Genomic DNA, 24116 nt, shown 5'->3' with positions numbered 1-24116 from the left:
GGGTCATATTCGGCTTTTTACCATTCAGAAGTGGTAGATGCAAGAAGAAGAAAGTACACATTGTAAATGATGTCAGCAAATTTATCATCAAATTATCACAATATGCTCTTCAGGTGGTAAGGGAGTTTAAATTCTCATCTGTGAATCTGGACAGGAGAAAAGGATCATGAGTAAAATTTTCAAAGTCACAAGGTACAAATAAGAGTTCGGTTCCAAACTTTCAGTGGGAGCTGGGCACCTAAACTGCCCTTTGTGCCTTTGAAAGTCTCCCCTTATATCCATGAGGAGCCTGGGAGGGAGGTGAAAAGCAAATGGAGGGGTTACTGAAAAGAGGAAGACATGAAGCATAGAGCTGGCATAAGGGTTGTGGCCAGGGTTTCCCTCTCTTACTGATCCTCAGCTGCTGTACTGGCCCTTGATTTTTTTAAAAAAATCATATATTTAGATGATGGAAGGAAAAAAAAATCCAGCAGCATCCCTAAAGTAAGGGTCCATTCCTACTGTCCTTTAAAGTCAATGGTAAAACTTCCTGGAAATTATGCTGGCTCCACTGAAGTCAATGGAAATTTTGTCATTGACTTCAATGGGGCTGAGATTTTGCCCAACATTGGCATCATCTGTGGCATGAGATACAGCCAGTGATCCACATTTGGGGCCATTTGTCCAGGGCTTCCGACGATACAGCCATCTGGGGAAAAAAAAAAAAGCTTTTCTTAAAATGGACACATTTTGGTAATGCTTTTTGCTCCCAGACAGAAATCAAGCCAGGGCTCAGATCCTCAGAATATCAAACATTTGAGGGTTACCCCATCAGCGTGCATGGCACCCAATAGCCTTTTAGGGGAAATCAAATTAAAACGCTATTTTAAAAAGATTTTGCTTTTCCACTAAGGCACACTAAGGCTATGTCTACACAAAAGACCTTACAGCAGCACAGCTGTACCGCTCAAAGGTCTCCTGTGTAGCTTCTCCATGAGGACGGGAGAGAGTTCTCCCTGCATAATTCAACCACCCCCAACAAGTGGCAGTAGCTACGTTGGTGGGAGAGTGTCTCCCACTAACATAGTGTTGTCCGCACCAGCACTTCTGTTGGGGTAACTTATGTTGGTCAGGGGGATGTTTTTTCACAGCCCGGAGTGACATAAGTTTTACTGACAAAAGCGCTAGTATAGATACAGCCTTAGGCTCATAAGCCTACTCTAGTTCCTAATGGATTACTGTGAGCATCTGTGGACAGAGGAGTTAACAGGATTGTTAGCCTTCAAAGTTTCACGGCAGCTGGATAACTCAAGGGGATAAGCAGTAGTCCTTTCAACCTGACCCCCTCCAGGATCTGAAGGCAACTCCCTCCTGGGGACCGTGGTGGAGGGGAGCAGGGCTGGATGTGGGTCTCAGAGGTAGGCTGAATGACTCTTTAGGTATTATAAACTATCCAGCCTTTTTTGGTTCAAACCTTCAAGAAAATTACACTCAAACATTCCCCTTTATTAACTGTGGAAAAAACAACTTTGCCAACATTAGTTGCTCACAAGGTCGTGATTGTATTAATTCTGAGAAATGCAGCCACCTATCTCCAGGCTACAGAAGCAGGAGTGAAGGGAGACAAGGCTGCCTAATAGCTAATGCTGCAGTATGTATTCTGTCAAATGTCTATCTGGACCTCTTTGTGTTGGCATAATTACCAGGCCCATTAAAAGCAATATAAATGGGCCTCCAAAATTCCTTACAGCACAAGAATCAAAGCTATTCTGCAGCAGTATATTTTGTTGATTATAATCACACAGACTTTTCTTTCTGTTTGCTAGGGGCAGGAAAGAATAAACCTCCCAGAGAAACACAGAAACACTAGCATATGGTGGCATGAATAAGAAATGTAATACATACCCTTTTTTCTATTATATATAACTGCATGTCACTCCGTACCGCAATGCTAAACACCAATGCAGCGGGACACGAAGCAACAAATTAACATTGACTAGTGAACGTAAAGCAATACCATACTGCAGGCAGTAAAGTCAGTATAGGTCTGTTCAAAACCAAAGTAGACAAGCACTTAGCATTAAAGAACACCATGGCACAGATGATCAGCTCTACAGTTGTCACCCTGGTCAGGTAGCTGTGAGCTCAAAGGGCTCTCCAGCCCTCCTTCTGACATAGAACATTACTGTTTCTGTATGCTAAGCATGTACCAAATATCAGCCCATATCAAAGCTCTTTATTTTAATATTTTTTTCAGTGTAAGTCTCCTGCCTCACCCATATGTGATTAAGAAAGTTGATCATGCTGGTGACTCTTGCTGTTTTGGGTTTTTTTTGGGTAGGTGACCTGTATTTGAGGCAGCTACGGCCTAGACGAACCATTTTAGCGGTAGGTGAGTACGTTTCCTGCATCACTGAGAGTCCTGCAGTGTTGCTATTCCTATATAAAATATCATTTTTTACCTAATATACAGAAGATTCAGTCCCAGTACTAGCCACCAAAGTAGATTGAGCTTTAGGTTTTCAGTCTGCTTTTAGAGAACACTGATTTCTTTGTGATCATATTATTGTTCTATGGCTATCAGGCTCCTTGAATATTGTGTAATTTTTTGTAGCAGATTTGATAGGACTTGCATATGAAAAGAGAGTTCAGATCTTTTAGTTTTCTTTTAGACTAGTTTTATAAGGTGATGTAGTGCCTTTGCTTGTTTTTCTCAGCTGTGTGACAGTTTACAATTAACTTTTATCTTCTGTCCCTATTTTTTAAAACATTCAATGAGTGCAGATAACTTGTCTCATTGTAATTCTGCTAAATTCTATGGAACACACTTACTTCTTAAGAAATAATGAATCGTGTTTGTGGTGTGAGATGAGCGGATCAGACCTTCCTTCATATCAGCTGCAATTTGGTTGACCTTAAGCATCTTTAAATTGTTTGATAACTGCAAATGGTCTTCTTTATTAAAAGTCACTTTTGCAACTGTAATTTGCTGTGTTACGTGTTGTAAAAAGAGACATACAAACAGAGATTAGCAAGAAGGTAAAAACTCTATTGATGTTTATATCTGGGAAAATGTATACTGCTCCTTTTTGAGTAACTGCTTTATTAAGCATGTTTTATTTGTACCATTGCTACTTGCTTTCTGTCATTATGTACACTATTTATGTCTCATTTAATTATGTTTCAGTAAAGCAATCACTGAGAGGAAGGGATTGAAAAAATTACTAAAGTCTGTTATTTATAGCTAGGAAAACACCAGTGCAATGATGCTTTTTGTGCTTCTTACATTTTTTTTTTTACTGTGGTCTGTAAATTAAACTGCTTAATTGTTCAGGGGCCCTAGCACGTCAGTGTATATGTATTCATTAACTTCACATGCCACAATAAAGCATCTAGCTTCTTTTATAGATCCTCCATTCCTTTCCTCATTTCTACAATTGAAAACAGTTTTTTTCTTAGTCACACAGTGCCACATTTGTTTGTAAATCTATCACAAGAAGTTACACCTCAAATAACCCCAAGCCCCTCTCAGAACAATGTACACATCCCCAGCACTCAGCTCTCCTGATATAGGATTCTACTATCAAGTTTCCTCAAAGGAATGAGATTGAAATACAGACTAGTATACAGAAAGCTGTAACATTAGAAGGTCACTTTGTATAATTATTTTCAGTGCAACATAAATGGGAAAAACAGGCATGTACTTGACTTTGACATTTCCCATGCTGATTCTAGTCAATCTGAAGACAGGGCAAGCTAAGGTGCCATATTCAAATAGGTGAGTAGGAAACGTACTGTTGCATGTTGTTGTGTACTGTTTCCCAGATGCTAACTTTCTGAGACTGAAATGCTTTGAAGTATTAAACAGATGATTGGCAGGTTTGATGTGCATAAATGTTACCCTCTCTGAGGGAGGCAGTCCACAACAGAAACCTGAACTGGGACTCATCTTTCTGCTCCTCCACCAGTGCCAGTGGAGCTGGCAATAGCCACTAGGCCCTAGGGGTTATTCACATGCCCGGCAGCTGCATTCAGCGTGTGAGTGGCAGCTGTATTGAATGGTTTAGGCAGGAGATGGAACACACTTGCTGAGGTGTGTTGGTGAGCTCAGGAGATGGGGATTAGTTTCAAGAGTCTCACAGAACAATTGTGATCTGAGATCAGGGCTTGTGCCCCACCCCCATGTGTGCGGAAAGGGGAGCATGTGTACCCGAAGGAGCTAGTCTGCATCATTTATTGCAAAATGGTGTCATTGTTGCACTAGCAAGGCACTGGGGGTGGTGTGGGGGAGCGGCCTGAGAGTTTCGTGATGGGTAAGGGAAAGCGAAGGTTCAGGAGTGGAAGGACAAGGCTTCCCTGACCCACTGCAGCTCCCTGCCTAAATCCTGCCTTGCTCCCGCAGCCCTACCTAAATCCTGAACCCTCCCTGCCAGCTCAACACCTCCTGTCAGGCCCTGGCTCTGAGAGGAGCTGCCAGGGGCAGTATCTATAGGTGAAAACAGGCACAGCAGTTCCTGAAACAAATACTGAAACAATCAACCCTTCTAGATGATCATGTTAGCCCCCATGGAGTTCCCCAAAGTCTGTGCTAGAGCAATACCCACATATTAGCCTGTAAAGTGATCAGGTACCTACTTTCCCAGCTAATAATCTGGTATGCCACTTTCCTCTCTCTTCTCTATCTCTGGTCTGCATGAGTCCTAAGAGTCCTTCCGCACCTGCAGCCCGGCATGCCAGCCTCTCTCTCTCTGAGGCTGATCCTCCTTATTACTCAAAGCTAAACAGATTGCTGTGTTCAGTCTACACAATAGGCTATAATCTTTGACTGCCCCTGGATTTGTTACAGGGAAGGAAACATAAAAAAAGAGACACCAGGGGGCATAAGGGATATCTCACTAGGGGACATCAACAAAGGGATACTCGGAACATGGCATTGTTAGATTTTGCTACGGAATGATGTTTCTTATAGGGAGTGTTACACTTATGATTAAAGCCGCCTCGTAAGCACTTAGCTTTACTCTAGCTGCTGTCACCAGCATGATCCAGACATCTCAAGTAGAGAATAAGCCCAGTGTAGATTTTTGCTAACTATGCCCGCAAAGAAGTTCACGCCTCTGTTTAGACGTTTAGCAGTTCACACCTCTGCCCGCAAAGCCAGGCAATACACCCACGATGGTATGTACTTTGCACCCAGGGAGAAACATCTCAAAAGTGAAGAGTGGGTGCAGTTTGTGAGTGTTAAGGTTTAACGGCCACTTTTTCTGGCAAAACTGTCTCCAGACAGTGCGGCTCAGCACCGAGCCAGCCTGCTGAGCACATCAAGGGCCCCATTTAGGCTGATCTCTCTTTTGCAACATAGATGTGTTTGGCAATAATTTAAAGCTCAAGTGGATTATAAGTATGAACTTTTGTATTCATTTGCAAAACCTTCAGAAGACGATTGCACTTCTGAATGTTACATTGTTGGGGTCGGTGAGCAAATATTGTGTTGCTGGGCTACTTGTACTGAATGTTGTAATCCAGACTGCTCTAGTTCTCTCCCTTTTCCTGGCCTAGGCCTCTCGTCGTCCTCTCTAAATCTGTTTCTTTGGCTTTCATTTTCAGATGCATCTACATACAGAAAAGGCCTGATTCTCTACTAGCCCTTGCCTTATTTAATCATTTACATCTCTGCCAAGTGAGAGTAAAATGCTCCTGAGATGGGGGTAAATTATCCACAACTATTACCCCACCCCCACCCTGGTTTCCTGAATCTCTGCATAATGGCTGAGGCACAGGCTAGATTCAGAGAGCATTGCACAAAGATAAACATCAAGGGTATTTTACCCAGAACCCTGAATGCAGGTGTGAGTGACAGCTTCCAGCCATCTTTAAAGAAAGGGGACTGCACAATTCTTCATAAGCACACCCATAATACAAAAATACAAATAGTGTTTGGAATATTTCTTAAATAGCCTTTAAAGCCTAAAGCCATTGGGTAAATAAGTTTGCCAGTTTTTCTTCCTAGACAGAGTCACACAACTCTGCTGCTCTTCCTGATATTGCCAACCCGAAGGGTTCAAGTCAGGCCTCGCTTTGTATTTAGGTTCTTGGGTTTGAGCCTTTTCTTGGGTCACATTTGTAAACGCATTCCCCACAAAGGCTAGAAACTTACTTTTATCTGAAATGAAAATTGAGATTCTCACCATTGCACCAGCAGCTGTGACTTTTAAGATAAACACCACATATCAAACACACACATTACAATCTAAAATTGCAGCATAACATCAGCATTTCTACACTTTAGCACAGGGGTTCTCACCCTTTTTCTTTCTGAGCCTCCCCCCACCCCAACATGTGATAAAAATGCCAGGTCCCACCTATGCCACAACAACTGCCAGGTCCCAACTATGCCACAACAACCATGCAAGCATTCTGCATATAAAAGCCAGGGTCGCATTAAGGGGGAGCAAGCAGGACAATTGCCCGGGGTTCAAGGCCATAGGGTGCCCCACGAAGCTAAGTTGCTCAGGCTTCTGCTTCAGCCCTGGGTGGCAGGACTCAAGGCCCCAGCGAGTCGAACACTGTTCCTGCGTGGCGGACCCCCTGAAATCTACTTGCAACCCCTTAAGGGCCCCCAGACCCTTGGTTGAGAACCACTGCTTTAGCACACATATGTAAAAATTAGTGAGCATGCCCAGTAAGTACCATACCCTTCTTCAGCATGCTTAGAGGGAGGAGTCAGGATGGCCTAGAGGATAGAGCACTGGAGTAGGACTCAGGAGACCTGAGGTCTTGGCTCTGCTACTGGGTGATATTGGGCACTTCACTCCCCTGTGCCTTGGTGGTATTTCCCCACTGTAAAATAGGAGTAATGATACTGATCTCCTTTGTAAAGTGGTTTGAGAACTACTGCTAAACAGTGCCATAGAAGAGCTAGCCCTTCTAGCTGCGTCACCTTGCCCTGCTCGCTGCACGTGTGCAGGGACACAGACAATTTGAACAAATCCATTCCTGCTTCCACGGCTTCTCACGCTTCCTGTACAGAAAAAGAAAAGTTGCATTATAAAGCCTGTGGGTTACACTACCATTCTGACTGTAGCATTTTTCACCCACTTAGCCCAGATGTGACTGACCTCGCAAGGTAGGAGAGAATCAAGCCCAAGGTGTTTCTTAAAACTTCTCTAGATTAAGGAGCTACAAGTTTTGAGATTGAATATAAAAATATGGATAAGTATTTGGGCTGTCTACCTTGCAGCGGGATAATACCTTGAGTTAGTAACCCCTGAAGGCCTATCCCAGGGCTAGAGTGTAGCTGCCTGTTTAGCAAGTGCTCAGGGCGGGGTTTGGGGGGAAGCACAGGGCACAAGGAATCTTTCCTCTTGCACGCCTCAAACTGAACCCCGGGGAGCACTTTAGGGAGTAAAGGGATTGCCTCCAGCAGTACATCTATGGGAGTACACACCACACTCAAGAGTGGAAAGTAGAACATCATGTGCTTGGATAGGGATTCTGCATAGTGCCTCAGTGAGCTCCCTCTGAACTGGTGCAGCTCTGCACCATCTCCTATTCTGGCCTGTGTCTAAAAGGCACAATTTAGATCCAAGTGAGCTATTTGGATTTTTGACTGCAGTCCATATAGAGAGGGCGGAAGGATTGAATTGCCCAACCTCCCACCTTTCTGATGCTTCTGTGGGATCTTTTCAAACACAAACTACAAGGTAGGGTGGGAGATTCAGAGATGTAAACAAGCAGGACTAGTCAAGGACTGTAGTGCCTTCATTTGCCAAAGCATCTAGGGAACAGGAACTCAAACAAAAGCAAAGCAACATAAGGCAGCTTGGGGGATCTGAAAAGAACCCAAAGCTGTCGTGAGAGCTGAATAATATAGTTTACTATAACACACACACACACACACAGACCTCTGCTCCTGCTAAGGCTGCTATCAGAAATATCAGAATATAACCACTGCTGTATTCCTGAGCTGACCAAGGCCCTGAATGAGCAACACAGGTGAGCACATGCCTAACTTTACCACTAGCCTCATTGAAGTCAAATGGAATTACTCATGTGTTTGAAGTCAGGCACATGCTTAAGTACCTTGCTGTATCAGGGACCACGGGCATTCTGTACAAGGGGAGGAGAGTAAGGAGTTCAGTGCTTCCAATACTCTTCTCAATGGTTGGATGCTCATTCCACACCAAACTTCAGCTGTTTGAAGTTTCCCCACCGTGAAGTTGTCTCCAGTGCTGGAATGGGGGTGGCAGGCACTATAGGGAAGAGCAGTTACACAGCAGCATCTCTCTCCCACTGCAGACCTGCCAGAACCTCTTGCAGGAACAATGTACAAGCTCATCAGTGTGGGATCAAAATGAGTCACCAGCTGGACACATTCAAGAAACAGCTCTCCACAGTCTTCTCCCTTAAAGCAGAGAGGTGAGTGCTGAAGCGTTTGGGAGAGCGCTTCTTAGAGGCAAAAGGCTGCGTCTTGGCTGATTTACACTATCTTTTCCTGTGGACTGTCGGCCAATCCTTCATTTGCAGATGAGGCTTCTTTGTGCAGTGGTGCTGTGCTGACACCATGCAAGCGATGATGCAATTTCTGTTGCAGGAAAGCCATGGAGTTTTGAGAATAAGTTTCTTCCTTCCACATGTTTTCAGATGAAACAGCAGTATAGGGGCCAAAGGGATGGTGCTGCCTTCCCTTCCCCATAACAGGAAACATGCCATAACAGACCGATCAACTTTCTTGATGCCCTAGGCAAAATCAACTTTTTCTGTGAATCATTTATATATTGAAACAGAAACAATATGGATAATATTTGGTGGATTAAATTAGCTGGTGTCTATGGTATTTGCAGCTTATAAATGAAATAATTTTCTATTTGTCTTGTAATTTTAATTTAGAATAAATGCTTTCAAAATACAGGGGGGAAAGGAGCTTTGCAGGTGCTTTCTCCCATGTGACAAGATAGGTCCCCCTAAGCCTGCATTCAGCTCCAAACTATGCACTCTCTGTAGAAAGCCAGCCCCAGTAACTGATTAACAAATGCTGCTCTTAGGGTGAATTACACAGGAACTCCTGTGCAGGTATATCAGCCAGTCATATTGTCACTAATTATAACCACCTCATTAAGTGCTATTACAGCAACTACAAATTCATTTATAATTAATGAACAATTAAGTGGTCATCAGGGACTCTGCATTAAGCCTCCTGACAGCTAGTAGAAACCAAGCTCAATCTCTCTCTTTCCCCTCTCTGTTGCTTAGGATCTGCTAAAAAGGCAACCCTACAGTGGGCAGTGAAAAGGTCAGGACTCTGGACACAGCTGATATTACTTGAAACTCCTGCATGAGTTCAGGCACTAACTATTAATGAACATGCCAGTTACTATTTTCCATACTCTCCATAATCCTGAAATTATTTTGTCTATTCTGAAAAGGACAGCCTGCGATCCACCAACAATATGAGAAAGGTTCACTGAATTCATCATCACAACTATGATATCACTTTTCTGTAGGTGATCAGACATCATAGTTTAGTGGGAAGTTTGCAGATCTTCTGGGCCAAATTATACTCACTAATACCTGTGTGTAGCCAGGATAATTCCATTAAAGCCATTTGAGATACTCTAAATTTACACCAGAGCTGGGCCTGTTATTAGTAAAGGCAAAACTGAGGCCCAGAAAAGGCTGGCTGTGGCATGTCTGAGATGAGGAGCTGCTATCCCTAGAGGAGGCAATCTCCAGCACAAGACATGGGACCTCTGAGAAAGCTCCAGAACAAGAGAAGTGGGATCAAACCCAGGCCCAAGAGATCAAAGACTTCAACGCCCTCTGAGAGAGAAGCTGATTGAAGGGTTATCTCCGATGACAGATCCAAGAAATAAGACTTATACCTACAGCTGAGTGAACCGTTGATTTTTCAGTTTTGGTGTCTGAACTGAAAAAAATACATTAAAAATGATTATTTTCTAACCAACAAATTTTCCCTCCCATTTTTTCTAGACAAAATGAAAAACCAGTAAATAAATAAAATAAAATAAATAAATAATTGTTCTGGTCAAGCCCACCAATTAGACAATGTTGATTCAAATAGACATTTCAGTTTCAAATGTCAAATGTCCCCTAATTATTCCAAATAACAATACTTATATACGATTCTATAACATTTTTATTTGGTTAAAAATAATTGAGAATATAGATTCATTCCAAGGAATGGATGTAAGCAGGGAATTCTGAAATTGTCACTCTATTTACGGTGTTTGCTTCTTCACTTTTAGAATTTAAAATCAAGATCTTTGTTAAAAAAGTCTGAATTTAAAAAAAGAGAGACATATATTATAGGCAAATACCTCAAGTGATACAGATGGCTCCTATCATTCTCAGGTATAAGTCTTTTGCCCACACAAATGGATTTCTCATGTCTGTCACATGTGTGTGGCGTATCTTAAATTATTTTTGATGCTCATTGACGGGAAACTGGATGGATATTTGGCCAGGGGAGATGGAACCATTCACATTTTCTGCAAGATACCTGTCCAAATATAGCGCTGATCAGTAACTGAAAGTTGATGCTATCTAATAGCTGATAAATAGCCTATTGGATATATAATATGTGGATTGTCTTTGTTAAACTCCAAGTGAACAGGTCACAACAGCCACCACAATGCTCTGGAGTCAGTCTCAGATGAGAGACCAAATTACTCTCTGATCCCTGTAGCCAGGAGAACAACAGGATTCTTCATATCTAGTAGAATGTCTCTTTCTTATCATAAATATCTGAGGCCTGTCTTTTAGGGACTGAAGACTTTCCTACATTTTCATATTATAAATATTAACTAAAAACTCACACACAAACTTTTAAAAGACCTAGTTTTCATAGCTGCAGGACACCAATTAATGAAGAAAAGGAACACATTTCACTTGAGAATTACCAAGGTGTGTTACCAACGATGACAAGGAAAATATAATGGAGATCTGCCGTATGCTCTAGAAAATGTATATCCTTCTCCAGTACCAGTAATTACCTTTCTACTGCTGTTACGTGGCTTCCTGTGGCCTGGTCTGTGCAAAGAAAGATTTCACTAGTCATAATAATAAAGAAGATATAAAATGAATACCACAATGAGCTGTTACTGTATCATGGAAGAGAATAGGATTGCTACAGAACAGTGGATTTAGACTTGGATGGAAGTAGAAAGATACTGCTAAAATTTTTTTTCTCAACATTTTCAACAACTTTATTTTTGCTGCTTTAGAGTCTTCACCCCCCCCCCACGAGACAACACAAATTTTTAAGCAACAATTCATATTTTCATTATTTGTCTCTTTCGCCTTCTTTCATGGCCTCTCTGCTTCTGTTTTTCAGATCCAGTGTTTGCAGTGAGGAAATGTAGTATTCTTTCATGTTCTATTCTAGTCTACAGAACATACTGAAAGGCCCAGAGTGGAGAGATCTGTACACAGTGCATATTATAAAAAAACGGTATTAGGTGAATAGCATACAAACATGTCTATCTATTAAACTGGACAGATATACATACTTATCTTAATGTAACTCTAACATTATGTATTTCATGTACAAGTCAACTGACAAGGGCCAGCTTCTGCTAGGTTAGCTTTTGGGTGATGATTCTGTCCCTTAAGTGTAACACAGAAATCACTTTAGCTGAGAATATAGGTGTCCTTCATTTTTCCAGTTGTCTCATCCTTGAAAAAGAGAGGGTTACACTGTACATTATGGCTGAGTCTCATGCTATTTGAAAAAAGAAAAGGAGGACTTGTGGCACCTTAGAGACTAACAAATTTATATGAGCATAAGCTTTCGTGACCTACAGCTCACTTCATCAGATGCATTCCCTCCATCTCCACCCAGGTTGGGAGGTAAAACTCTGAAGATAAACTTTCGAACTCTGGTGCTGCACTGACCAGGGACAGAGACTTTGGGTTGTTGGACTTTTGGGACTTTGGGTTGCTGGACTCAAGAACCAAAGGGAAAGGACACTCCCCAATTTGCTTGGGGTTTGTTTTTGCTCGTGGGTTGTGTTATGAATCCTGTTGGTGGTGTTTCCCCAAAATAATGTCACATTGTTTCTCTCAGTTATTAAAAGGCTTTTGCTACACTCATACTCTGTGCTTGCGAGAGGGGAAGTATTGCCTCTTAGAGGTGCCCAGCGGGGTGGGGGGGGTTATATATTTGTCCCAGGTCACTGGGTGGGGGCTTGAGCCATATTGTGTAATTTGCATTGTGTTATTGGCATGGAACCCCTAGCTACTGAACCCGGCCCTTGTTGCTGCCAACTCTGACGGGCAGAAGGGTTACGAAAGCTTATGCTCAAATAAATTTGTTAGTCTCTAAGGTGCCACAAGTCCTCCTTTTCTTTTTGCGGATACAGACTAACACGGCTGCTACTCTGAAACATGCTATTTGAAGTTTTTCCTAAAGCTCCAGGTGACTATGTATGACTCTTAGAAAAAGATTTCTAACCCTCATGGTTGCAGAGGAAAGGTTGAAAATATTAAACTTAAAGACTCATAACGCAGAAGGAAAATCAAGAGAACCCTAAACATATTATTTTTTAAAAAAACTTATGATTTTAAAGCTAATCTAATGAGTTTTTGGTTCTTGACTCATGATTTTTGAATGCTTGGGGTTAGCAATACTGCTGTTGAGAAGGGAGGGCTTTGTAAATGTCAACTAGCTTTGTAATTCAAAACACTTATATATTTTGAGAGGCTGACAAACCCTCAGACTTCCAAAGTGTTGATTATCTGGCTATCAGCAGAATGACTGAGAAGAAAATTCGTGTTCAAATTCCTTCCCCAAGAGATAGGTGTAGTTGGTTACTTCCTTTCTGGCTGACTGGTTTGGAACAAAGAGTTCTTACAACATTTTGCATATACATGTTATGTGTTATAATGCCACCTAGTGGTAAGAGTGCAATAGGAGTGGAGTGAAGATAGTTTGCATGAGTTTGCGTTTGTTCAAGTGCATGGGTCCAGATTCCCAGGAGGATTTTACTAGAGGATTTTGCCTGAAGATGGGTGAAAAATTAAGGGCTGAGTCTTATAAAAACTTACTACCAAGTATTTGGAGTAGTCCCATTGAAAGGATGAGTGAAGTCAGTGGGGCTATTTCTGTTTGTTAGGCTATGACCTTGATTCAGCAAAACACTGAAGCATTGGCTTAAAGTTAAGCATATTCTTAAATTCTTTCCTGAATAGGAGCCCTACAGCTTGATTTTATGAGCTGGTGAGCACCCATATCTCCCAGTGATTTTAGTTCGAATTACAGGTGTTTGGCACCTTGGAGAATCAGGACCTAAATCTGGCAGTTTGCAGGATTGGCGTTTACTCTTGGAAAGGGAAAGGAATGTATTAGGTGCCATATGAATGACTTCATAGTAGTGAATGGTGCTAGTGATTTTCAGTGTCTGTTGCCAGTCTAACAATGTATCTTAGACAGCTGTGATTTCAGAACCATTGTACATTAAGTTCTGTTAAGAGATAAGAATAGCGTTTTGTGCTGTCTGGGGCTGTCTTACCCCTTAGTCAGCAGGAGATGCTCAGTGTCCTCTTGCAGACTTCTTCTGCTGGTAGGGCAGTTCGCTCTCTGGCCAAACTAAAGAGTACTCCCCTCCCAGGGTATAAAAGTCCAAACAGAAAACCACACCAGTCAAACACAGCGCTGGGCTTCAGAAAGAGTCCTTTCCATTTTGGTTGTGGGGGTGCCCATTCAGCGCTTTCAGGAGGCACCACTGATATGTAGGAGAGTTCTCCATCTAACTACATGCCATGTCCCCAACACCCCAACTAATGAAGCAGTCATCTGCTTCAGCTTCAAACATCCACTTCATTCTTCCTACGCAGGTTGTCTTGTCTGCTTCTAAGACAAATAAAGTAAAGAAAAACATAACAGCCATAGCTGTACACTCAGTCCAATGGTACCATCCTCTGACAGGACTGCAATAGTCCTCATTCCAGCCCCCTGTTGTCTCTCAGTCCTGAAACCTGCTCAGCTCTGATGTCTCCTTAGGCTGGGGAGAGGAAGAGCTGGACAATTCCTGCTTTTTCCTGGTCAAGACCAAAAGTGGTTGGTCTTCATGCCCAGATGGAAACTCTTTCCTTAATTACCAAACCCAGCAAGTTTGATAGGGTGTGACAAAGTCTAGGCTTGGCTCCCTTTGCAGGGAATTAAGCTCTTCTCTGTCTAATCCAGCAAGAGTTGTGGTCACCTCATCACAGTGCATAGTGGGTGAAAGTTTCCTCTATGCAGAGGGCCAGCAATAGCCTCTGAGTCACTTAAATCACACTTAGGCCAATTTTGAGAGAATATGAAGGAGTTAAGCCCTGGGATGTAATGTAACAACATTGAGAGTCTCCTGCCTTCTGCTGCATTCAAATGGTGAGCTGCATTTTCTGCAAGTCAAACGAGATTTTCAAAAAAGCATCTTCCTCTTGGATTGTAATTTTGATGATACATAGGACACATGTAAATGTATTTTAATGTTATATTCTTCTCTTGACCAGATACAGGGCTTAAGATCTATCTTATAGCATGTTGCAGTTTTCGCTAGCTGCATGGAAAACTATGAAAATGGCTAATACTCCAGGAATTCTCTGCATGTTAATGATTTTTTGTTATGGAGCATAAGGATCCACAGGACATAATAGCATTCAAACTTCTACGTGATAATTATTTCAGTTAATTTTAGTACTAGAGTAAACACACATTAGGAGCCATGTCATCACTAGAGGCTGAAATCACATAGGACCGTGGACATTATGCATTGCCAGTTATTTACGTACAAAAAGGGACAAGAATGTACCAATAGCATGATGTAGTAAGAGTGCTCCAACCTTGCATCTTAACTCTAAGCTGAGAACTGTGATTGTTCCTAAAGAGAACAACCATGGGATGCTGGTTCATTATCAAATGCTTTCCTCATGCTTAGTTATACAGGAACCCGGAAGAAGGTACATCAACCAGCCATAGAGCACCAAATGAACTCATTAGCATTAGCACTATTACATTCAACGCAACTTAATTCCTAATGAATGAACAATTACCTTTAAGTTTTCATCAGGGAATTCTAGGCTGAATCTCCTTATGGCAAGGAGAAAACAACTGTCAAGATGCTCTGTTTTTGGTTACTCAGTGCCCTCTTTAGGGGAACGTCCTGTGTGCACAAAGCAGTTCAGAACAAACTGTGACTGTTTCTAGGTTGTGTGGGGACAGAAGAGGCCTTCCTGCCTGACCACAAAGCAAGCAATACTGCATAGCCACTCCCTAGATATTTGAACGGCTGCTTTGGTACATGGTCATCTGAACCAGTAACCATCGACAAAGAAAGAAGCACTTCTTCCAGTGCAGGGTACTCAGGGGATGACAATACTTCAGGTTAGTGCAGAAGCATGAGAGAGAATAAATAACTAGACAGGGTTTTGTCCCTCGATGGCATATTATTTGAACAAAATAAATGATGACACCTATTCAACACCCTTCACATCTTTTGAATATACTTCCCTCATGCCAGACTGGAAATGTTATCACCTTTGTAGCCCTTTGTCATCCAGTTGTGATCTGCAGCTCTGGATCTCTTACACTCTATATACCCTTGTGATTAGACTAGATATAAAACTTCCTGATCCTTGAATTAAACTCTGGGGCCCTTAGTCCATTAGTAGATCTGGGTGAATTCCAGCAAATAGATTTTTTTGTTGAAAATGTCAGTGATCCAAAACTATTTGAGAATTTGGGTCAAATTTGATTTTTTTAAAAGTTGAAACATTTTCATTTTGACCATGTCGAAATGTTTTATTTTGACATTTTGTTTCAAAACAGCATTTCAAATTCAAATCTGAGCAATTGAAAAGTACCTGAAAACAATCAAATCCAAATGAATAATTAAAAGAAAAATTATTGCGAGTTCACCAAAACATTCCGGTCAATGCTAAATGAAATTTTTTCAAGTTTTACAATGAGATGGAAAATTTTTAAAAAATAATTGGTGTCAGTTTGAATTTAACTCTCCCCCCAGCCTAGATTTTTCAGTTTGGTCACTCAACTGAAAAAGCCATTATTTATTCAGCTCTACCCAGTAAGTCAATTGGAGCATTTCCATTGCTTTAAATGGACTTTGGAATGTGACAGAACTAACGTATCATGGGAAAAGATTAAAATTCACAAATAATGGATACTTTTGAATTTGAACAATCCAGGTCATTCCACTTTCCATTGTCATACATTGCAACACAGTCTTCGTTCCCATTATTGTTTGGTTCTCCTGTGTTCCAGTTTGTGTAAGTTACAGGTTCTCCATTCAGATACACAAATCTGCCTTCAGTTTGCACATCAGATATCCCTAAATATGCTACTTCGGGAGCCTTCAGTATTTCTCGCAAGGCTGTGTTCTCAGCCTGATTGCGTGGACAGGCGAGTGCACCTCCAGCTTTTGCGCACAGGGATTTTCCATTTTCAAAAGAATCTTTTCTGCCCGTTGACATAAATGTTTTCTTACCAACACTCTTGACCCATTGCAAAGAGAAAACTAGAAACCAAAGAGATCATTAAATGAAAATTGTATATGTGTTATGGGGGAAGTTAACTTCTCTGTGAAAATTTATCCACAAAACACGAGGCACATGAATTGCACTTTGTAAGTAACCAAACGACAGTTATACAAATAATGTGACTTCTGCCAACGTTACCGATGAAACTGTGCTAGCAGCAACTATTTGGAAACAGAACAGCAGCGAGCTGGTTTCTTGAATGATTTCCAGGACCAATATGAATGGAAAGTTTTTGACTGAAAAACCATGTTAAAAAATTGTACTACAGAGAAAGGGAGATGAATACACAGTAGCATTTCCCACTGTTGCACTAAAATGGGGGAAAATTCACCTCGGGCATATATGGTAGAAGAGCTAGCGAAGACAGGAAACTTATACTTTATTTACTGTGTCATCTAAGCCTACTTAGAGCAGATGAAGACAACCCACTCTAAGCAACCAGCTGGGCCCTTTCACCCTGGACATCCCTGTGGCAATGATGCCTAGGACCCTCTTCATTAGAGCTCTCATCACTGCCACCACCAGTGGAGCTGAGCCAGTAGTAGTGCAGTGGTGGGAAATTTTTAGACAGACATTAGCATCGAGAAGACTCTTGGGCGATCGCCTGTGTGGGCATTTGTTCATGTAACAAAGCCCTTGCACAATAACTGGGTGTGACTTAGTAATAACTGGATGCTGGCATGGCTGGCACTGGAAGGAATCTATCTGTTGAGGCAGGCTAGCATTGAAGACCATTTGTTAGGAACAGTGTGTGGGAGAAGGCAGTGCAGTGTTTAAGCTGCTATTATCACCCCTTTACTTGCAAAGATTCCCCCTTCCCCTCCCTCCACCCCAAAAATAAAATAATGTAAACATATCTCACAATTTTGGTGTCTTCTAACGTCAGCTTGAAGAGTCTGGATGTTCTTTTCCAAAGCAGCGACTTGTCTTTGAAGAGCATCAAATGCTAAGAAAAACAGTTGGGGAGTCATGTAATAAATCATTTAAAAATTACCATACAATCATTGCCTTTGGACTGGCCAGTTGCCTAGCTGCTATGGGATGGGTGGGCTGCATGGTGCCCTAATCAGGGGTGCCCAGCTCCCAAAATAGTCACAACATGATTATAGGTGGGTGATAACTGATTTTTTGGTTCACTGGCAATTTTGCAATTAAACCACAAAAAGAAGAACAAAAAACAAACCAACAGATAAACAACCCCCCACATTTTGTGGAAAATGTGCTATTTTGATTTTGAGCTTTTAACATTTTTAATGAAATTGAAGAAAAATTTGAATCAAAAAATAATTTTGAATTAAAAAACCTGAATTTTCATTTAGAAAGTGTCAAAACAAAACATTTCAGACTTTTTCAGAATTTGTTTGTTTTCCCCCACCAAAATAATTGAGTGAAACTGACACAGATTTGAAAAAATGTTTTGGTTGAGCCAAATCAGCATTTTTTGTTGAAAAAAAATTTTGAATGAAAAATTTCACCCAGCTCTAAAAAATGACGTCTTTGCTTTCTTCACTGGGAACTCAAACGTCATTTCAAACTGGGTACTGGTACACACACACTAATCAGATGGGGATCTTCTCTCTGCCAATGGTCACCACTTCCACTTACTCAGAATCAGTCAGCAGTGTGTGGGATATCTCTAGGGATAATTTTTTTCTAGTTAGAATGTTTTTTTTAAAGTGTGTTTCTACAGAGCAACAAATGTGTTTCACACAAAGATGGAAAGCAAAGAGAAAATATGAATGGGAAGAGGAGCAAAAGGGAAAAAAATATCCGTTATCTTAAAAGATGAGAAGATAAAAATAACACATCCCCTAGTATTTCCTCTGTAGGCAAAGGTGAGTCATGTGAATATGTTTCAGGGAATATTTCCATATTGCTTCGGTTTGTCAATAAGAGCTACAAGCAGGGGTGAAAGTAACAGTAGTTGTGCCATGTCGATTACCATTCATTCTCCCCAGAGCTTTGGGAGAGCATACCCTCCTCTTCGCCCCCAAATAGTGACAAAAAAATAGAGGACATTCCATGAGCCTATCAAATTTCTCCATGCAAAATGTGACAACAGATATTGACCAGAATACCTGAGTAAGAGATAGTCAACTTCTCACTTGCACTTTCTCCCTTTTGTCCTTTCTCGCCTTGTGGTCCTTGATCTCCTTTTGCTCCCTGAGGTCCTGCCTTTCCAGGGAAACCCTGCAAACCTCTCAGTCCGGCTCCTAGTGTTTGGTTAAAAAGAAATCAGTTAGCAAAAAAATATGTTGATGAAAAATTCCCAACCAGCTCCACTGGGATATTCAAAATTGGACTGGACAAAGCATTCGATAAATCACTTTAGGAAACAAACCTGCTGTGAGATCTACAAATAAGCTCTAACTTCTGTGATTCTGTGAGGATAACTGTTAATCAACTATTCTTCTTATAAATCACATATACATGGAATAGCATTGTAAATGTATTACAGTGCTTTGTAAACATGGGCCCTGCTGCTGAAAGCTGCTCTGTGCAAGCAGATCCCCACATCTCTAGAGCGCCTCCTAGAAGTTAATGAGGCTCTGACTGGGCACAAGGGCCTGCCTGCATGGAACAGCCTGCAGGGTTTGTGTCAAAGCTAGAGGGGAAAGTGAAACTGATGCATGGTTTTTCTCATGATGGGGGACAAAAGAGCATACTTAAAAGCAGCCAGAGGAGAGAGAGAACATTTAAAGGTCCAAGAGAGAGACAGAATCAGAGAAGGAGCCAGGGAAGGCAGAAGACAAAGAATGATAACACCCAGGGGACTGATAGACAGGTCACAGATATAATCTCGGTAAATGATTATAGCATTGTACCTTGGTCTCCCTTTTCTCCTTTGGGACCCTCTTTCCCATCTCTTCCATCTCTGCCTGGTAAACCATTGGTTCCAGGAGCACAACATTGAATGACTGGGCATGCATTCATGTACTCTTCATGTTTATTTATATCCCCACCTGATGCCATCATCAATGCCATGGCCAGCACTAGAGCTTTGAAAGGCTGATGGAGATGCATTGTCAAGCCTGTAGATCTGTGACTAATAAAAAGAGAATAATCACATAAGCATCTGTAAGTAGGTTGTTGTTTCGTCTCTGTGTAGGAGATACACCTCTGAGGTCAAGATTCTTAGGACCTGGTTCTCATTTGCACTAAGGCCCCTTTATACCATGTTAGCAGTGTAAAAGTGCCTTAAAAAGAGTGATGGCAGGATAGTAGCGAGGGGAGATTTCTGAGAGCTATTTGGGCCTTGTTGATTCATACTGTGAGCGGTGATTGGGGTAAGGGAAGATTTGGAAGTTCTGTTCAAAGAAGCCCAATAAGAGCTACAAGCAGGGGTGAAAGTAACTCGGAAGGGGCGGGGCCTCAGGTGGAGAGGGCAGGGCGGGGCGGGGGGGTCAGCATCCCCTAGCCAGCCCTTCCAGGCCACCTGGCCCGTGCCACCCGGGGCTCCAGTGGTGATTTAAAGGGCCGGGGACTCCGGCCGCTGCCATGATTGCGGCAGTGGTGGCTGGAGCCCTGGGTCCTTTTAAATTGCCGGCCCCAGGGCAGCTCCTCCATTTGCCTCCGCCGCCCCCCCCCCCCCGTCGCAGCAGCACTTTAAGCAGGGTCCTTTGCCACAGCAGCGCTTTAACGTCCCTGCCCCTTTTGTGCCCCCCATTGACGGCCCTGCGGGTACGGACCCTACCGGCAGGGCCACCGACGGGGGGAAGGGGGGGCAGGGACATTAAAGTGCTGCCACGGCAGTGCTTTAATGTGGGCTGCATATGGGCTGGTACCAGCTTCTTACCGGTATGCCATGCTGGCCCGTACCAGCTCACTTTCACCCTGGCCACAAGATAAAGACTCTGGGAGGCCCCAGGTTTAGTCAGAAGTCTGTTGTAGACGACATGATGAAGTCTATAGCTGATCGTAGATGTTAGAACGGGAAAACACCTATTAGAATAGGTCTTCCAGTCCATCCTCCTGCCGGTTCATGAGCTTATTAGTGTTTTGTTCTCTCTTATTTTAAATGTAGAAGTACCAGGTGCTTCGTTCTCCTGAAGGACTCATATGAAATTTGAATCGGGGACTGCTGAAACCCAAAGCTAGAATTGAAACCAACCAGCTATTGTGCCTGAATGTGTGATTATGGCTCCACAGATATCGGGAGTGAAGTACATCCGATCACCTTCTTTTCTTCTACATAGCTGCTCATCACTAATCCCAATGCAAATAAAAAATAAATTAAAATACAATGAGTTTGAGTCATTGTTTTCACATAGCTGCTGCCTGATTGCTTCCCAATTAATACTTGATGAGCAATTGAGTTTTGCATGTAAATAAGGTATGTCACTGTCTCATTATCTTCCCTGAAGTACTCTTGGATTCCATGCATGGTGACTCCAGGGGACACACATAAAAGCCATGACAATAACAGAAGTCATTGTGTGGCTAATTCTCTGCAAAAGGCACTCACTAATTGAGCTTGATTAATGAGTCTCTAATTTGAGGCAATCAGGTGTGGGAATTAAAGTATTTTGCATAGAGTTGAAATAAACAGCAAACTGCCATGAATACCAGTTTACTTCAACATTTAGGTCGTTGGGCCAAATACTGAGAGCCAGTGATTCTCCTCTCACATCTTCCAGTGTAAAATCAGGATTAACTCCTGTTAATTCAGGGAAGATCTAGTTAGAATAAAACTTGTGTAAGGAAAAAGAGAATCCAGAGCAATGGGACTTTTGCCATCAACTTCAGTGGGACCTGGAATTAGTGCTCTTTTTTTTAAAGCTTCACAAAAAGTTATCCAACCCTTAGCCTGACTCCCATATTTCCTTTTCCCAAAGACTAATGCGCAATCCTTCCACAGAGCTAGAAACAGAACCTACTTCTGGACCTACTTGTGGAGTACTGAGCTCCTTGCACAAGCTAACAGACCACTGACCCCCAGAGAGAACAAAGTGATCTAGGAAATCACAGCCTTGTTTCTTCCTGCTCTAACCATTAGGCGACATTTTGTCCTGGAGTTGGGAATAGACACGACTCATGCGTGATAATTTGCTAATCTTCCAACAAAAGGTGTTCCTCTGAAATCTTCACCGACTTCCCCATGCACTCCTCCCTTCATCTCAAAACAAGGAAACAGTGAGAAATTAAGAGAAACAAGAAAAGTGAGCACTGAAGGAAAAACACATGGCAACCCATTGTTTCAATAACAGCCGATGAGTCCATAAGGTAACAGTGAGGACAATTTCAAAATAACAAGTTATTCATCTCCCCAAAAAAGCCCTGACTCTGCCCCTCCAAAAATCCTCCCTCACCTACTCCCTCCCTTTGCTATTTGCCTGCTCATCTGCCAGTGCTTAAGACTCCTCTGATGTTTTGCAACTTGACTGCCCTGGCATCGCACACATACGTACCCTTTTATTCGGTTCTCTGCTGTTCCTTTGTTCCTCTCACCTCCATACACAGAGAGCAGAAGTGCCTGCCTAACTATTGCAAAATGGTGGTCAGACCCTCCAGATGGTCCCATCACTCCCTCTGCAGCACCCCAGGAAAGTCCTGAAGATTTTCTGCCCCAACACTCCTGCTGATGGTTTCGGTAAGAAGCACAAATGGCTGTTCTTCTTGTATTGACTTCCCATCCAAAAATACTGATTCCTCAGCAGAAGGGAACAAGCAAGGAATTGCTTTTCACAGAAATAGCAAAAAGATAGATCTACCACACCTGCTCATGTTGAGTAATACCCTACTCCATGAGTAGTTCCAGTGATTTCAATAGGGATTTCTCATGGAGTAAAATACTACTTAGCATGAGTAAGGGTGACAGAATTTGAGACCGACTCTTTAGGAGAGTTATACCAGAGTGAGTCAGAGCAGAATTTGGTCCCAAGTGATGCTCCCCACTTGTCCAAGATACAACAAGAAATAGTTGAGAAAAAAGAGACATATGCCTTCTCTGTGCAGTGCTCAGGACTCTTTAAAAAACAGAAGTGGAATAAATGCAACATAAAGAGGCATTTCTCAGTGCCAGTTATAAGGAAAGCTGGGTGAAAGAGACAGACTTTCTGGAATGACTAGTCACGATTAGCTTTGAAAATGAGTAGCAGGCAGGATCTCATATTTCAGTAGGTGAAATTCAATAGATCTTTTTGTTGTACCATCAATAAGCCACCTATGGAACAATGTGTGCTCACGGTGACACAGCCAAGTACTCTGACTACAATTCATCAACATATAGACACCCAACACTGACGACGAGGGGACAGGAAACTGAGGCCCCTGCCCCAGACCTGGGTTTAAAGATAAGGTGAGGAAGGGGACCTGAGACTGGCATTACCTCATTGGCAGGTCTAGGGTGCTGCAATTACTTTGGAGAACCAATTGGGGGGGAGGGGTGAGTGCTGGTGGAGATTGCCTCCTGTCTGCACTCACACAGCACCAGGAGCCCTAACCAGCCCACTGCTGCCATGGACAAAGGTGAACAAAAACAGAGGGCGAGGAGAGAACAGAAACTAGTAAGAGGGGCCAGAGAGAAGGGGAAACAGCGAATGGGGAAATACGCTGGGTGAGGGGACAGAGGCAAGTAGTAGGAGCAGGAAACACCCAGGGAGTTGGAACAGGTGAAGGGTTGAATGCTCTGAGGCAAGAGGGAGTGGAACAAAGAGATTGGTCTGTCATAAATATAAAGGGAAGGGTAACAACCTTCCTGTATACAGTACTATAAAATCCCTCCTGGCCAAAGGCACAAAATCCTTTTACCTGTAAAGGGTTAAGAAGCTCAGGTAACCTGGCTGGTACCTGACCCAAAAGACCAATAAAGGGATGTCAGGGTTCCTTCCCCCCTCTGAACTCTAGGGTACAAATGTGGGGACCTGCATGAAAGACCCCCTAAGCTTATTCTTACCAGCTTAGGTTAAAAACTTCCCCAAGGTACAAACTTTGCCTTGGCCTTGAACAGTATGCTGCCACCACCAAGCGTTTTAAACAAAGATCAGGGAAAGAGCCCACTTGGAGATGTCTTTCCCCAAAATATCCCCCCAAGTCCTACACCCCCTTTCCTGGGGAAGGCTTGATAATAATCCTCACCAATTTGTACAGGTGAACACAGACCCAAACCCTTGGATCTTAAGAACAATGAAAAATCAATCAGGTTCTTAAAAGAAGAATTTCAATTAAAGAAAAGGTAAAAGAATCACCTCTGTAAAATCAGGATGGAAAATACTTTACAGGGTATTCAGATTCAAAACACAGAGGATCCCCCTCTGGGCAAAACCTCAAAGTTACAGAAAACAGGAATACACCTCCCTCTTAACACAGGGAAAATTCACATAAAACAAAAGATAAACTAATCCGCCTTGCCTGGCTTACCTGTACTGGTTGCAATATTGGAGACTTGGATTAGGATGGGTTGGAGAAGACAGATTTCTGTCTGGCCTCTCTCAGTCCCAAGAGACAACCAACACGTAAACAAAGATCACAAACAAAAGTCTTTATGCCCCCAAGATTTGAAAGTATCTTGTTCCCTTATTGGTCCTTTGGGTCAGGAGCCAGCCAGGTTAGCTGAGCTTCTTAACCCTTTACAGGTAACAGGA

General features: G+C 42.4%; 1 protein-coding gene across 1 annotated transcript; it reads right to left on the bottom strand.

Annotated features, from left to right (window-relative positions):
- Positions 1 to 16137: 16137 nt before the first annotated feature.
- MBL2 (mannose binding lectin 2) lies at positions 16138 to 19557 on the bottom strand. The gene is made up of 4 exons (XM_073354763.1): positions 19359 to 19557; positions 18639 to 18746; positions 17396 to 17479; positions 16138 to 16511 (listed from the first exon to the last, which is right to left on the bottom strand). Exons 1-4 carry the CDS (start codon positions 19555 to 19557, stop codon positions 16138 to 16140), a joined length of 765 nt encoding a protein of 254 aa, XP_073210864.1.
- Between the last annotated feature and the right edge of the window lie 4559 nt (positions 19558 to 24116).

The sequence above is a fragment of the Lepidochelys kempii genome, chromosome 7 (assembly GCF_965140265.1).
Source record: "Lepidochelys kempii isolate rLepKem1 chromosome 7, rLepKem1.hap2, whole genome shotgun sequence".
Classification (NCBI taxonomy): domain Eukaryota; kingdom Metazoa; phylum Chordata; order Testudines; family Cheloniidae; genus Lepidochelys; species Lepidochelys kempii.
The sequence above is the reverse complement of the archived record's forward strand: the minus strand, read 5'-3'. Positions and strand labels throughout refer to the sequence as shown.

Bases quoted from the DNA above. Each gene is read 5' to 3' on its own strand.
- MBL2 (XM_073354763.1), bottom strand. From the start codon at position 19,557: ATGCATCTCCATCAGCCTTTCAAAGCTCTAGTGCTGGCCATGGCATTG. The intron at 17,480-18,638 runs GTGAGAAGTTGA...TGTTTTTCTTAG, and splicing joins ACAAAAGGGAGAAAGTGCAA to CATTTGATGCTCTTCAAAGA. The intron at 16,512-17,395 runs GTGAGATATGTT...TTTGGTTTCTAG, and splicing joins CGTTAGAAGACACCAAAATT to TTTTCTCTTTGCAATGGGTC.